This window comes from Electrophorus electricus, chromosome 9 (genome assembly GCF_013358815.1).
Source record: "Electrophorus electricus isolate fEleEle1 chromosome 9, fEleEle1.pri, whole genome shotgun sequence".
In the NCBI taxonomy this organism is placed as follows: Eukaryota; Metazoa; Chordata; class Actinopteri; order Gymnotiformes; family Gymnotidae; genus Electrophorus; species Electrophorus electricus.
Window position 1 is genome coordinate 24,192,017 of NC_049543.1, and position 12,500 is coordinate 24,204,516.

At 47.9% G+C, this 12,500-nt stretch overlaps 1 protein-coding gene across 4 annotated transcripts in view; it reads left to right on the forward strand.

Moving 5' to 3' along the window:
* The window catches only part of ctnna2 (catenin (cadherin-associated protein), alpha 2), a 307,160-nt gene that overhangs the window by 288,148 nt on the left and 6,512 nt on the right, over window positions 1-12,500 (forward strand). For all 4 annotated transcript variants that reach the window (XM_035529725.1, XM_035529726.1, XM_035529727.1 and 1 more), the window contains 4 exons: window positions 1,022-1,178; window positions 2,444-2,644; window positions 8,623-8,774; window positions 10,406-10,519. In XM_035529725.1, coding sequence (XP_035385618.1) covers window positions 1,022-1,178; window positions 2,444-2,644; window positions 8,623-8,774; window positions 10,406-10,519 — 624 coding nt within the window. The remainder of the gene's footprint in view (window positions 1-1,021; window positions 1,179-2,443; window positions 2,645-8,622; window positions 8,775-10,405; window positions 10,520-12,500) is intronic.

The following is a 12,500-nucleotide window of genomic DNA, read 5'->3' on the forward strand; positions in this document are numbered from 1 at the left end:
GAGGACGCGTTCGCTTTGGCTTGACAGACACTTTCCAAGATCCCGTGAATTCTGTCCGATCACGGCAGGAGACCGCAGCAGGGGCTCTCCGAGCTCATAGTGGTTGCCTAGGTGATGCTCAAGGAAGCATTCAGGGCTTCTGTTTTTATCGCTGCCTATAGCAGTTGCATCGGTATGGGCGAAAAAAAACCAACAAAACAGGCTGAAAACCTTCCTAAGTCCTGCAGGAAGAGAACAGGCCCCGATGCAGATCAGGCTGAGCAGGGAGCACAGCCGAGAAGCCCCTCCAGGGAGCAAAGCAGAGTCTGCGTTCGCCTGCTGGCCTGCTCCTGTGCCCTGTGCCATTCCCTCAGCTGGGGGGGTGAAAAATTTTTTTTTTAGGTTGTTCCAGAAAAGTTCCTTCTGTTTCCAAAAAGAATGAAATATGCATATTTTAGCAACCTATATGTCTTTTTAAAAATATATTATCACTGTTACTGCCCCTGTCCTGGCCTATAAAAAAATAAATAAGTAAAAATTGTAACTTGCATGTCATTCCCTGAAGGCATGGTTGAGAATTCCAATCTCAGTGATTCCAGGCTTTGCTAACATGGAGTTCCCAGTTGGGTTGCTGGATGGTTGCATACAGGAAGCAGATGGGCTAAATTTAGAGCTTGCTTGTTTATTTATTAATATGTTTGCTTATTCATTCATAAAATCCTGCTGAAGGTAGCATGAGGGTGATAATATGTAATAACGTGACAACAACAATCGCAAACCGCACAAGCGAAAGTTTATGTGACAGAACGCTGGTGATAGTACGGAAGCGGCGGCGTATGATATCTCGTCTAGCAGGTGACGATGACAGATGCTCGGGTGATCTCAAAAAGAGTCCCCACCCGTCCTGCCCCTCGGGCAACAGAGTCTGCAACAGGGCAAGACCCAAACAGCAGCTCCCACGAGCTGGTCCGTGCGTTACACCTTCTAGGGCCTTGCTGTATGTTCCTTTTGACCTGGCTGACCCACCGGCGACGCCCTGCAGGTGATAAATGCGGCGCTGACGCTGGCCGCACGCCCCCAGAGCAAGGTGGCCCAGGACAACATGGATGTGTTCAAAGACCAGTGGGAGAAGCAGGTGCGCATTCTGACTGAGGCAGTGGACGACATCACTTCCGTCGATGACTTCCTGTCCGTGTCAGGTAAATAGAATGGCTAAAAGATGAATGTGTCCTTGACTATATAAATGCACATATTATAATGTGCAGAAATTTAAATAATAATAATAATGATAATATCAGTGAACAGATATCCCAGCACTGAATCTGCTGAAAGTTTCCAAGCTTTTGATTTATACTGTGTATGTTTGCATATCCACAACAATTTTGGAAGACTTGTGTGAAGTTATAAAACCGTGTTTTAATTATATCATAAAATTCGCACTGGATCGTTTGTACAAATCGTTTTATGCTTTAGTTGGACTGTTTGCTTTCTTTAGATGGTTGGCTTCCACTCATATCTCATATGACCATTACTACACTAGCACATGTGGTAGCTCAGTGGTTAAAGTACTGGACTAGTCAGCAGATGGTTGCTGGTTCGGGCCCCTGAGCAAGACCTTTAACCCTCAATTGCTCAAGTTGTAGTCAGTCATACTTGTAAGTCACTTTGGATAAAAGCATCAGCTAAATGCTTTAAAGTTTGTCGACCTCTCTAAGGTGCCGTATATTTAAAAGTAACAACAAAGCTGAAACATGCACATAGATATTCAACTTTGTCATGTTGTGACCTCAATAAATAACATAGAATGGAGCATGAGAGGCTAGATGGTTAAAAGAGCAAAACAATACAAACAAATATTTAATGTGAACTCATTTCAGTGCAAGTAAAAAGCAAAGATCAAAGCAGGCCCAAAATATTTCATTACCCAGTTGTTCTCTAACCTTTGCTGTAAAGTTTGAGGTTTTTTGTTTGTTTGTATTTTAATTGTCTAATGTCTATTTGTTTTGCCGTTACATTTTGTTGGCCAAGTCTTAAAAAAAAGACCCCATCAACCCTGCACATTAAATCATTCCTAATTAGAGGCTGTGTTTTGGGCCGCTCCCTTCTTAACACGTTAACCGTGGCACCTCGGTGGCGGCTGGCAGGGCAAGCCCCCTTTCTAAAGGAATGGCTCGGACTCCAGTTCCTAACGAGTGCAGTGCGGCGCTCTCGTCGCAATGCTCTCGCGCAGCCCTCAGCGAGGTGTAACCCCTGTGCCGGCATGCATCTCCAAATGAACGCTTTGCGTTACCATTTCAAAATCTGCTCCCGGGGATCCCGTCCGGCATCTTGATCAGACGTAACGACCTTACCCGTTCTACTTTTGTTCTCTCTCTCTCTCTCTCTCTCGCTCTCTCTGACTCTCAACTCTCCTTTTTCCTCTCTCAACACCTCCTCTCTCTTTTCCCTGGCCTCGGTTTTGCAGAGAACCACATCCTAGAGGACGTGAATAAGTGCGTGATTGCTCTGCAGGAGGGGGATATGGACACGCTGGACAGGACGGCGGGGGCCATCCGGGGACGCGCCGCCCGCGTCGTCCACATCATCAACGCCGAGATGGAGAATTACGAGCCGGGCGTCTACACGGAGCGCGTGCTGGAGACCCTGCGGCTGCTCTCCGAAACGGGTGAGCCCACATCGCAAACTCTTGCGCGCGTTCTGGATGTGGTTCACCTGACGCCGGAGCTCTGTGTGACGTGGGTTGGAGAAGAGTTAACCTGTGGCCTTCGAACAGCGATATAGACGCCGATCTAATTCTGGGAAGTTACACTCAGGAGCAGTTTATTAAAGGTTTGCTTATGCAAAAGCACATTACAGGTTTGGGGCATTTCAACCTAAGTGTACAAAATACAGTGTGATGCAAAGAGTTTAGTTTAGTACCGGCAAGGCAGTTCGACATGCCTGACAGGCTTGAGAATGGAAAAGGAAAAACACGAAATTTTCTACGGTAGTGATCAGCGGGTCCGCCATGACAGCTGTCGTCTCCTCAGGCGCTCGCTGTCTTCTCACAGTAACAGAAGGGCCTCACTCTTCACAGGGCACAGGAAGGACCCGAGACGTCCACCGAGCAGACCGATATGTAGAAGGGATCGGGGCTGTGGGAATATGAGGATATGATATGCCTCTTTCCCATTTATTCTCTAACGCAGACAACGTGGGCTCGTTTAGCTAAGGCCCGTCGAGATGAGACCCCATCCTCCGAGGTCTCTGCCACTCACACTGTTCCATGTTATCTGTCCGCTGCGCTTTCCATGGTCTTCTGCCAGCAGCCCGGAGGTCCGGCAACAGGCAGATGTGGCTTCGGCCACGCTCCGTCGGAGCCTGCCCGCGGAAAGGGCAAAGAGGAAAGAAAAACAAACAGCTGTTTTCTCAGCGGCACAGTCGACGACAAAAAACAACAACAAAAAAAACCCCCAAAAGAGTGTGAGAGTGAGAGCATGAGAGAGAGGAGAGTGAGATAAAGTGAGAGACAGCAGAGAACAAGGCTAAAGCGGAGAAAGGGCCGGCGTGAACAAGCTGTTACGTGTCTGTTACATATTTATTACACATTACAATGTAACATTGAACCGACCACGTATTGTAATAAAGTCATAAAGTGTAGAGGATAAATTTCTCCATCCTACTCCGCTCCACCTTTCTGTCTCTCTCTCTCTCTCTCTCTCTCTCTCTCTGTTTTACAGAGTTAACAATGTACGTGCGGTGGAAAATTAAAAAATATAAAGATTGAAAAAATAAAAACAGGAATAACGTACCTTGCAAAACAGTTTCAGCTGGTATTGTAAAACACACCCGTCAGACTCTGAAGTTACGTCAGTCTGGGTTCTGATGACTTCCTGTCTGTAACCAAGTGGAAAATCTCACACAGTGATGATCAGTGGTTTGGAAAGCAATGTATCCATATATATATATATATATATGTGTGTGTGTGTGTGTGTGTGTGTGTGTGTGCATGTATGTGTGTGTGTGTGTATGCGTGCACATGCACTCTTGTAATCTCACATTTTGCTCATGCACACACCATCACACTTCGCACACAGACTTTGACTCTCTCATTCCCACACTTTTAGTTGTGTGTGATAGTCTGCACTGAGAGCTAAACAGCTCTAGTGTGCAGTAGTGTATGTACAGGGGTTCAGTGGTGTATCAAATGAGTATGATGGTGTGTTCATGAGAGTTTGATAGAGTGGGTGATGGTAGTGTGTTCATAAGAGTTTTGATGTGTGTGTGTGAGAGACTGTGTGTGTGTGAGAGAGCTTTAATGGTGAGAGTGTAATGTGTAATGGTGCAGGGGTGTGATAATGAGTTAAAGGAGTCACTTATGTAGAAAGGCATAAATGGCCTCTTATAGTGTGGATGAATGTATCTATGTTTTTTAATTGGTTAGTTACCTCATTATTTATTTATTTGGTTGGTTGGCTACTCAGTCAGTCAGTCATTCAGTCAGTTAGTTGTTTATTTTTCTTGCTGACTCGCTGCATGTTTCCTTAATCTCACGCTCTTCATAGGGAAGCAAGCATATGCCAAACACAGAAAGACAATCTCACACAGTTGATGATGGGGGGGGTTCTAAGATCAAAGGTGTCTACTGTAGCAACTGTAGCGTTCTCTCTCAGACCGCAGTGACCCCAGTGACCTCTCAAACCCCTGTCACGTCTGCCCCTCCTACAGATCAGACACAGTAAGAAGTAACAAGTAAAAGATGTTCGATGCGTTCTTCACGTCTCCACAGGCACTTAAACCCATGTCTGGGCGCCATGGCCGGTTTATCATGTGCCACAGTGGTCGCCCTCTTTCGATCTGCAGCCAGGTCACAGGCACACTGAGCATCAGCGTTCCCAGACACTGCGTGGAGAACCCCACGTGCTCGGTGCTGTTTTGCAGTATGAAAAATGACATCATCAGGCCTTATTAAAGTCTAACGAGGGCCAGACACCACGCTGGAGCGGTTGGTTCAGCAGGGCTCTCCGTCACATGAAAACAAACAGCCTCCCTGAGTCTGGACCTGAGGTACAGGGACAGAGGGAGACAAAGAGACAGAATAACTCATCTTTAGGCACAGAGAGGTAACACACTTTGCTTTCAAGTTAAAAAACACTTCAGCACCTTAAATTTTGAGGTGGAGATCCAGTCTGGAGCCATTATAAGGACTGCTAATTACTTAATTAACATTATTTATGACTTTATTTATGCTGAAGTTCAGAGTTTTTTTATGTTACGTAATGCCATATGTAACAGTACTCAAGGAAACCTTAATGTAAATTGAATTTATTCATGTCTGTGTAAGCAATGAATACTTTCTTTTAAGCCCAAGAGGGTGTGGCCTGTATCCTTTGACCACTCCCCTTCTAGGATATTTTACTTTTTTCATCATTATTGTCATACAGTTACATTAACATTTACATTTACGGCATTTAGCAAACGCTCTTATCTAGAGTGACTTACAAAAGTGCTTTATCATTTCCTCATAGAACACAGCCTAGTGCAGTACAGCTGGTTAGAGTCCAATATACCAATGAACTAGAATACTGCAGAATACAGGGATCAATGCTGATGACTAGTAGTACAAAATCCATGAGCTCTATCTTAGACCATGATAAGTGCAATAAACAATAAGTACTAGAGTCTGTTAGACAACATCAGTGTAATGAACAATACCCTACAATAAGTACTAGTTTAGTCAGTCAATATAGGAGCAGGGTCAGTGGTCATTTTATGGTAGTACCTCTATAGAGAGATGTGTAATCACCCCCCCCCAGCTTAGACACTCCTCTCCACTAGGACGGATGGGTTTCCCAGTACCCTGTCCTTGAGCTCCGGGACAAGAAACCCGCCGACGGCTCCTTTCGCTTTCCTGCTATTCATCCAGCACGTCCAGAGGAACGTTTGCATGCTCGTAATTACGCCCATACGTTGGGTTCGCGTCCAGAGCCGACGAGATTGAAAACATGAGTTATGGAGCCCGTCTCCAGCCGTTGTGCGCCGCGGCGTAGCGGACGTGCCACCAGAGCTAGACCACGTGGGCGGAGCATACCACCATCCAATCACAGGCCGCGTTGCGCCTTTGCGCTGCACAGCCAGGTGCGAGAAGCCATCGCCGCGTGACGGTGACTCGGTTCTAGCTCTGGTCGAAGGAAGCTGTTTTTTCAATTTCCTTATTTACCGCTTAACTGAGTGTTGAAGGGTTAAGCTATAGAGGTATGCGCTTACTGTGACTCACGCAGCAAAACTGTGATCAGAGAGAGAGAATTCAAGACCAAAAAAGAGAGAGAGAGAGAGAATTAGAGAGAGAAGTGGACAGAAAAGGAGAGAGGAAAGAGGGAGAGAGAGTGAAAACAGGTGGAGAGAGAGAGAGAGAGACAGACAAGTCTTTTGCGTTTGTACGGCAGTGACTCCTATTCAGTGATGTGGTGTCTGTGTTAGATGCTTTGCTGGAATTTCTGTTTACAAAACCGATTCCTCCAGTAAGCCTGGAGCACATTAATGGAGCTGGAGGTCTGCTTCTGAAGTCGTAAACATTCAGCACCAGCACGGACGTCTGCTGAGGGTAGAAGGCTTTCCGTTCTCCTGACATCAGAAGGAATTTTCTTCTGTCACATTTGTCACGCTATTCTAACGAAATGGCAATACACACATCATTATAGAGGCCAAAAAGAAAGAGCTTTGTCCTGCTTTTGAAGCATTTGTGTTGTTTCAAGTAGCGTTGGAAGGCCTGTTAGGCGTTAGTAAAGTGTCCCGTTAGGCGTTAGTAGAGTGTCCTGCTAGGCGTTAGTAAAGTGCCTTCGTTTCTATGTATTTCATTTATTAAGCCTATTAGGCATTCCAGCCTGGGTTTAACACCAGCTGTCTCCACTCACAATGAAATTATTCTCCCCACTATATCTGCAAGTTCTGCCTGTTTGCCCAAGCGCCCCTTTCATGAAAATGGCTTTTAAACGCCCCTCGTGCCTATGGGCCTGCTGCTTGCATGGTACGGGTCTCAACTCCCCCTAGAACAATAATCCATTCCCACATGGCTCCTTTTCCATTTTCTTCCTCGGTTCTCCCCGGCCCGGCCTCAAATAGCTCCTCACTGAACGCAGCGTTGCTCATCAACAGCTCGGAGAGTGTTTAAATATTCCTATTTAAAAGTCAGGGCAAAAAATATAATAATAATTCCCCAAAGCCTATTTTATGCTTTGACAGTAAATGGATTAAAATGAATTAAATGTGTGTTAAAGAAAGAGCCAGCAGAAGACACACACAGGGAAAGTTTTTTGCTTGGCGCATATATATATATATATATATATATGTATATGTATATGTATAGAGCAAATTTGACATCTGCCTTTACTCGTACACTGATTTGGTTTTGCATACCCATATAATTTCACAGAGCCAGGCGCCAAACAGGCGGCAAGCAGAAAACACGGGGAAAATACTGGCCGACAGAGTTGGAACACACCCCGGTCTTAACCGTCGTGAGTGGAACTGCAAAGCTTGTCCCAGACTGGCGACGTGACCGGTTGGGTTTCAGATGAATTTGGAAGGTTAGCATGGCTGTGTCAGGCTGGTGAGCCCAGTTGTTAATGACCGCGCATTCTGTTTACCTCTGTTTGTTGAGTATTACTCTTATTCCAGGGTTTAAGAATGCTCCTTTGGGTTTTGGGAGTCATTCTTTAACTCTAGATCATCCCGATGAGCCTTCACATGTACGTGTACACACACGTGCCGTCACAAAGGTCGAAACTTTGAAAACACAGCTGAGATCTCAGTAGCGTTCTGGTATTGGTCAATACCACTTTCACTACAAGAGTTTACTTTTTTAAGTTAACGTATTACAGGCCAACAGCAGCTTCAGCTAGAGGCCCTGGTTAAAGATGGCATTGATGTCTTACTGAGGGTCAGTGAGGTTAGATGTACACCTGGTTGGATGAGTTGGATGAGTCTGTCAAATTTGCCTTCGGGTCTACGGCTGACTGTGAACGCTCTGTATCTGCTCGTCCAACCAAACGGATCACTGCAGGAAGGCCGTTTTCCACAACGCCAGCAACGTCTCGGTCGGGAGCGTCTATGTTTGTACATCTGACCTTCCACCGAGCTCCTGCATGCGATTGCCGCATTGTTGGCATGCAGCAGTGTGATGGAGGCCCGCTTTGATTGAAACGCTGAGGAAGAAAAAAGGAGCTGGTTGTGGTGTGTGTGTGTGTGTGTGTGTGTGTGTATGTGTGTGTGTGTGTGTGTGTGAGGGAGGAAGGGAGGTGAGGCACATCGTTTGTAGACACATCTGGTGACCTCCGAGGTTCCTCTCCCTGGCGTGGCATGCGCCGCCGACAAGGCGAGGCAGTTAATTGTTGGACGGCCCGCATCGTTGCTCGTATTCCCACAATGCCGTGTTCTCCGTCTCCTCTCTGTGCGTCCACAGCAGCTGTGAGCCCATTGCAAGCATCACAGTGGCAGAGGGACAGACTTTCCCGAACATGTCCTGGCCGCTGAGGCCGAGCCGTCTTCCTGTTCTCTTCCCTGCACGCTGGCACCCGACAGGCAAACAGACCCACTCCTGAAGCATGCCCGAGAACTTGAACTTGAACTTGAACTTAATCTCTCTTTCCCACCTGCCCCCCACAGTGATGCCGCGCTTTGCCGAGCAGGTGGAGGTCGCTATCGAGGCTCTGAGCACCTGCCCCCCGCAGCCTTTCGAGGAGAACGAGTTCATCGACGCCTCGCGCCTGGTCTACGACGGCGTGCGTGACATCAGAAAGGCCGTGCTCATGATACGGGTGAGTTTGCAGCACGGAGCCACGACGCCTGTCCGGCACATTCGGCCCCCGGGCCATTAGACATCGCAAAGCCACACGGCCAAAGTGGAATCCGAATCCGAACACAGTGGAATCCGTACAGCGCCAGTGCCGTCGCAGCGGTGCATGTAACCGCATGATGCTGCAGGCCCTTTTCCCAGACCGCTATGCCACCCAGATAATTCCAAGTACGTGCCGTATGTGTCCGGCAGCCTGCTGGCTTGACCTCCTGGGTGCCGATGGAAATGCCAGGCACGCTACAAAGGCTGAAACCACGCAAGGGCATGGGACAGTGAGGGAAAAACTCAAAAGTTCTACGCACCATTCCTGGAGTGCGTGGAGGGGACGTCACACCCACTGTGACCCTTGTTCATCTGGCAGGCTACAGCATGCACGACCTCACCCGGACGGGTGGTGCCGCTCACACACTCACACGCCCATGCCCACGAGCAAACTTGTTTTCCATATTTGCCAGGGAATATATCCTATTAAGGGCGCCAGGCTAGAACAATCAACATACTGCAGAGCAGGCGGTCCCGCGTCCTCCGGGACCCGCGCGAGACGCAGCTGCAGATGTATCTGTTTCAGGCAGCAGTGTAGTGTAATAGTTGTCCTCTGGTCATGTTCCGTAGATCGTGTCGTGGGACTGTGATGTCAGGCACTGCTGTACACGGGCGTTTACTCGGAGAGCAGTAGGTTCAAATCCCGCAGATCCAAAGGAAGAGTCGCAGTACTGAGAATTAGTTTGCTAATGAGGTTTTGATAGGTTCTTCCAAAAAGCCAGTGTGTGTGTGCCTGTAACACAAGTGCTAGTTTCTGGGCGAGCGAGTGATGACATTTGCCTGTCCTTCACCCTCGCTAAAGCACTTCTCTCTTTAGCTGCAGTTTGTCTGCTAAATATGTGATGCGTAGGTGCAAGTGCAGAGTGGTTGAGATAGATCTAACACCTGCATGCACGCACACTAATGCATGTACACAAGCCCCGCCCCATCCTGCCTGGCCCTGCCTGTCGTCTTTGATCCTACTTTTGGAGGGGGCGTGACTCATACGTAAACCGAACAGACATGTGGAAAGACACCGGTAATATAAGCGGCTAGCGAGCGGAGCAGTGGGCCGTCGTGAGTTAGCGATGAGGAACTGACACACACGCTGGTCTGGACCCCGTCCCCTGACAGTGCACCAGGGCCAGAGCGGACGTTTCCCCAGTGCCGTGAGCAGATGGGCCTTCCTATAGCTCGTGGTAGTAAACAGTGATGTGTTTCATTAACTCACCATATGGGGTTTATTGTGTTTGCAGTAGTGTAAGACTGTGTGAGGAGAATCACTCAGAAAGTTAACCACTGTGTGCATTTTTATGTGTGTGTTTATATATGTTTGTGGGTGTGTGTGGGTGTGTGTTCACTTTTTTTCAGGCCAAAATATTTTTAAAAATATATGTAAAACATATTTTCTTATGTGTCCCTTAATTGTGGAGGTCAGTCTGTATTATCACCACCTCTTCCAAGATCAGTTTGAGTCCTTAAAAATAATGAAATATTACATGTGAAAACTCATGCTTGTGTGTGTGTGTGCATCTGTATGTGTGTTCGTGCGTGTGTGTGTTTTCTCTCCAGACCCCAGAGGAACTGGAGGACGACTCAGACTTTGAGCAAGAGGACTATGACACCCGTAGCCGCACCAGTGTCCAGACAGAAGACGATCAGCTGATCGCTGGCCAAAGTGCCCGAGTGAGTGACCGTGACCTGTTGCACCTTGTCTTTAACTGCCGTGTGTGTGTGTGTGTGTGTGTGTGTGTGTGTGTGTGAGTGTGTGTGTGTGTGAGTGTGTGTGTGTGTGTGTGAGTGTGTGTGTGTGTGTGTGTGTGTGTGTGTGTGTGTGTGTGTGTGTGTGTGTGTGTGTGTGAGTGTGATTTTACTGTGTTGGGTTAAGGTGACTGTGATCTCACCAAGAAAGCAACTGAAAGAAATTGGTCAGGGTGACATGGGCGCATTGGGCAGTGATTCTACCTTCACTCTTAAAGCAACACGGCTTTAAAATAGAAAAGAAATAGAATATTTTAGAAATGAAAAGAGTTTCAACTAACCGATTCTTGATTAGCTTTGGCTTAAATTCAAACTTCTTTCAAATTTATTTTTAATGGCATTTTTAACACATCCTTTCAAGACATTTAAATGGGTATTTTGGAATGGCAATTGTAGCCTTTAGAAGTGGTTACGGAAATCCTGCGTGAATGGTGAGACGCGTCTTTCTTCACCAGCAGTCAGGGTCATCCCATGAGAGCTGAAGCAATGATAAATGCATCATCTGCGGAGGCCAGTCCAACCGTCACAGCACGTTCTGCTGTCCTTTCCGGTCTAAATCACTCTGCCAAAGTTTGAACAAAAGTTCTGGTTTGTTATAATGTTGGCCGTAGAGTTCTGCTCGTCCGCGCTCAGGACCGCTGCTGAAGTCCATCCCCGTTTTGCCCTGCGGTGTACGGCTGACCTTATCACGTGTAATGATGGCAGGGGCTATCGCACGCTGTGGTGCCTGTCCACGGCGCCCGGCGGCGTTGGTGCGTGGCAGGGTTTGGACGAGCCGAGGTGCGCCTGCTGACGGAGCTGTGCTCCATGCTAGGGGCAGCTGGTGGGTGTGTGTGCTGCGTACGTGATTAGAGGAGCTTCTTCATGACATCACAGTGTGCGGACAATGGGCTAAGGTGCTGTGTGTGTGTGTGTGTGTGTGTAAGACACACTACAGGCTCCTTACAGTACATTAGGAACATATCAGCACCTGTTAGGCACACTCTAACTCTCACACAATCATACCAACATACACACAAACGCACACACATATAGTCCCTCTCCCACACAGACCATTAGGATTTCATTCCCAGAGGGTATCTGTGAGGGCTGGCTTGGCAAGCGTTAAAGCTCTGTGCTACACGGGCTGCTCCTCTCTGAGCTACAAGGCTCAATCCCAGTCTACGTTTGACTTAGTCTCTGACCACTGACGTGCAAAATGAAAATCACCAGAACAATGAACTTTGCAAACCTGTGTGCTTGGATGGGCTTTGAATGGGCTGTGTGTTGTGGTATCCACCACAGTACTCACACAGTACTCATGCAGCCGTCCAGAGGACCAGAGCTAATCTACATAAAAACATGCGCAATATCACACCATAACTAACTCACACACTCACTCTCGCTCTCATTCTCTCTTTATCTCTCTCGCATTCTCTCGCTCTCTCATTATCTCACTCTCTCACTCTCTCCATGTAAAGCCCTGCTTACTTCTTACTTCTAAAATGCTGTTTGCAGGTCACCCTTAAAACGTCTAGTGCTATTCTGCTTCCAACGGGGGGACCAGTGCTATTCTGCTTCTGACAGGGCACGTTTAATCGCCACCTTCGGCAGGTGCACGGGGCGGGATGTGTGTGTGTGTGTGCGTGCGCGTGGGGGGAGGGTGGTTGCCTTTGCCGTCTCGCCTAATCCAGGAGCGGGAACACAGGCTTGGGCCGCTAGGCATCGTAGCTTTGCGCGGGGACGGATTTGCCAGAGTGCACTAAGCTTTTGCTCTCGGCTCCCGCTATCAGCGAGTGGGGAGCGAGGGATTTAGGATGAATGAATTCACGAGCTGGGATGGAGGAGGAGGCGGACGAGGAAGGCTGAGGCACCCGTCGGCGGCATGTCTTCCTGCCACCCCGGCCGAGCCACAGGGAGCCGAACC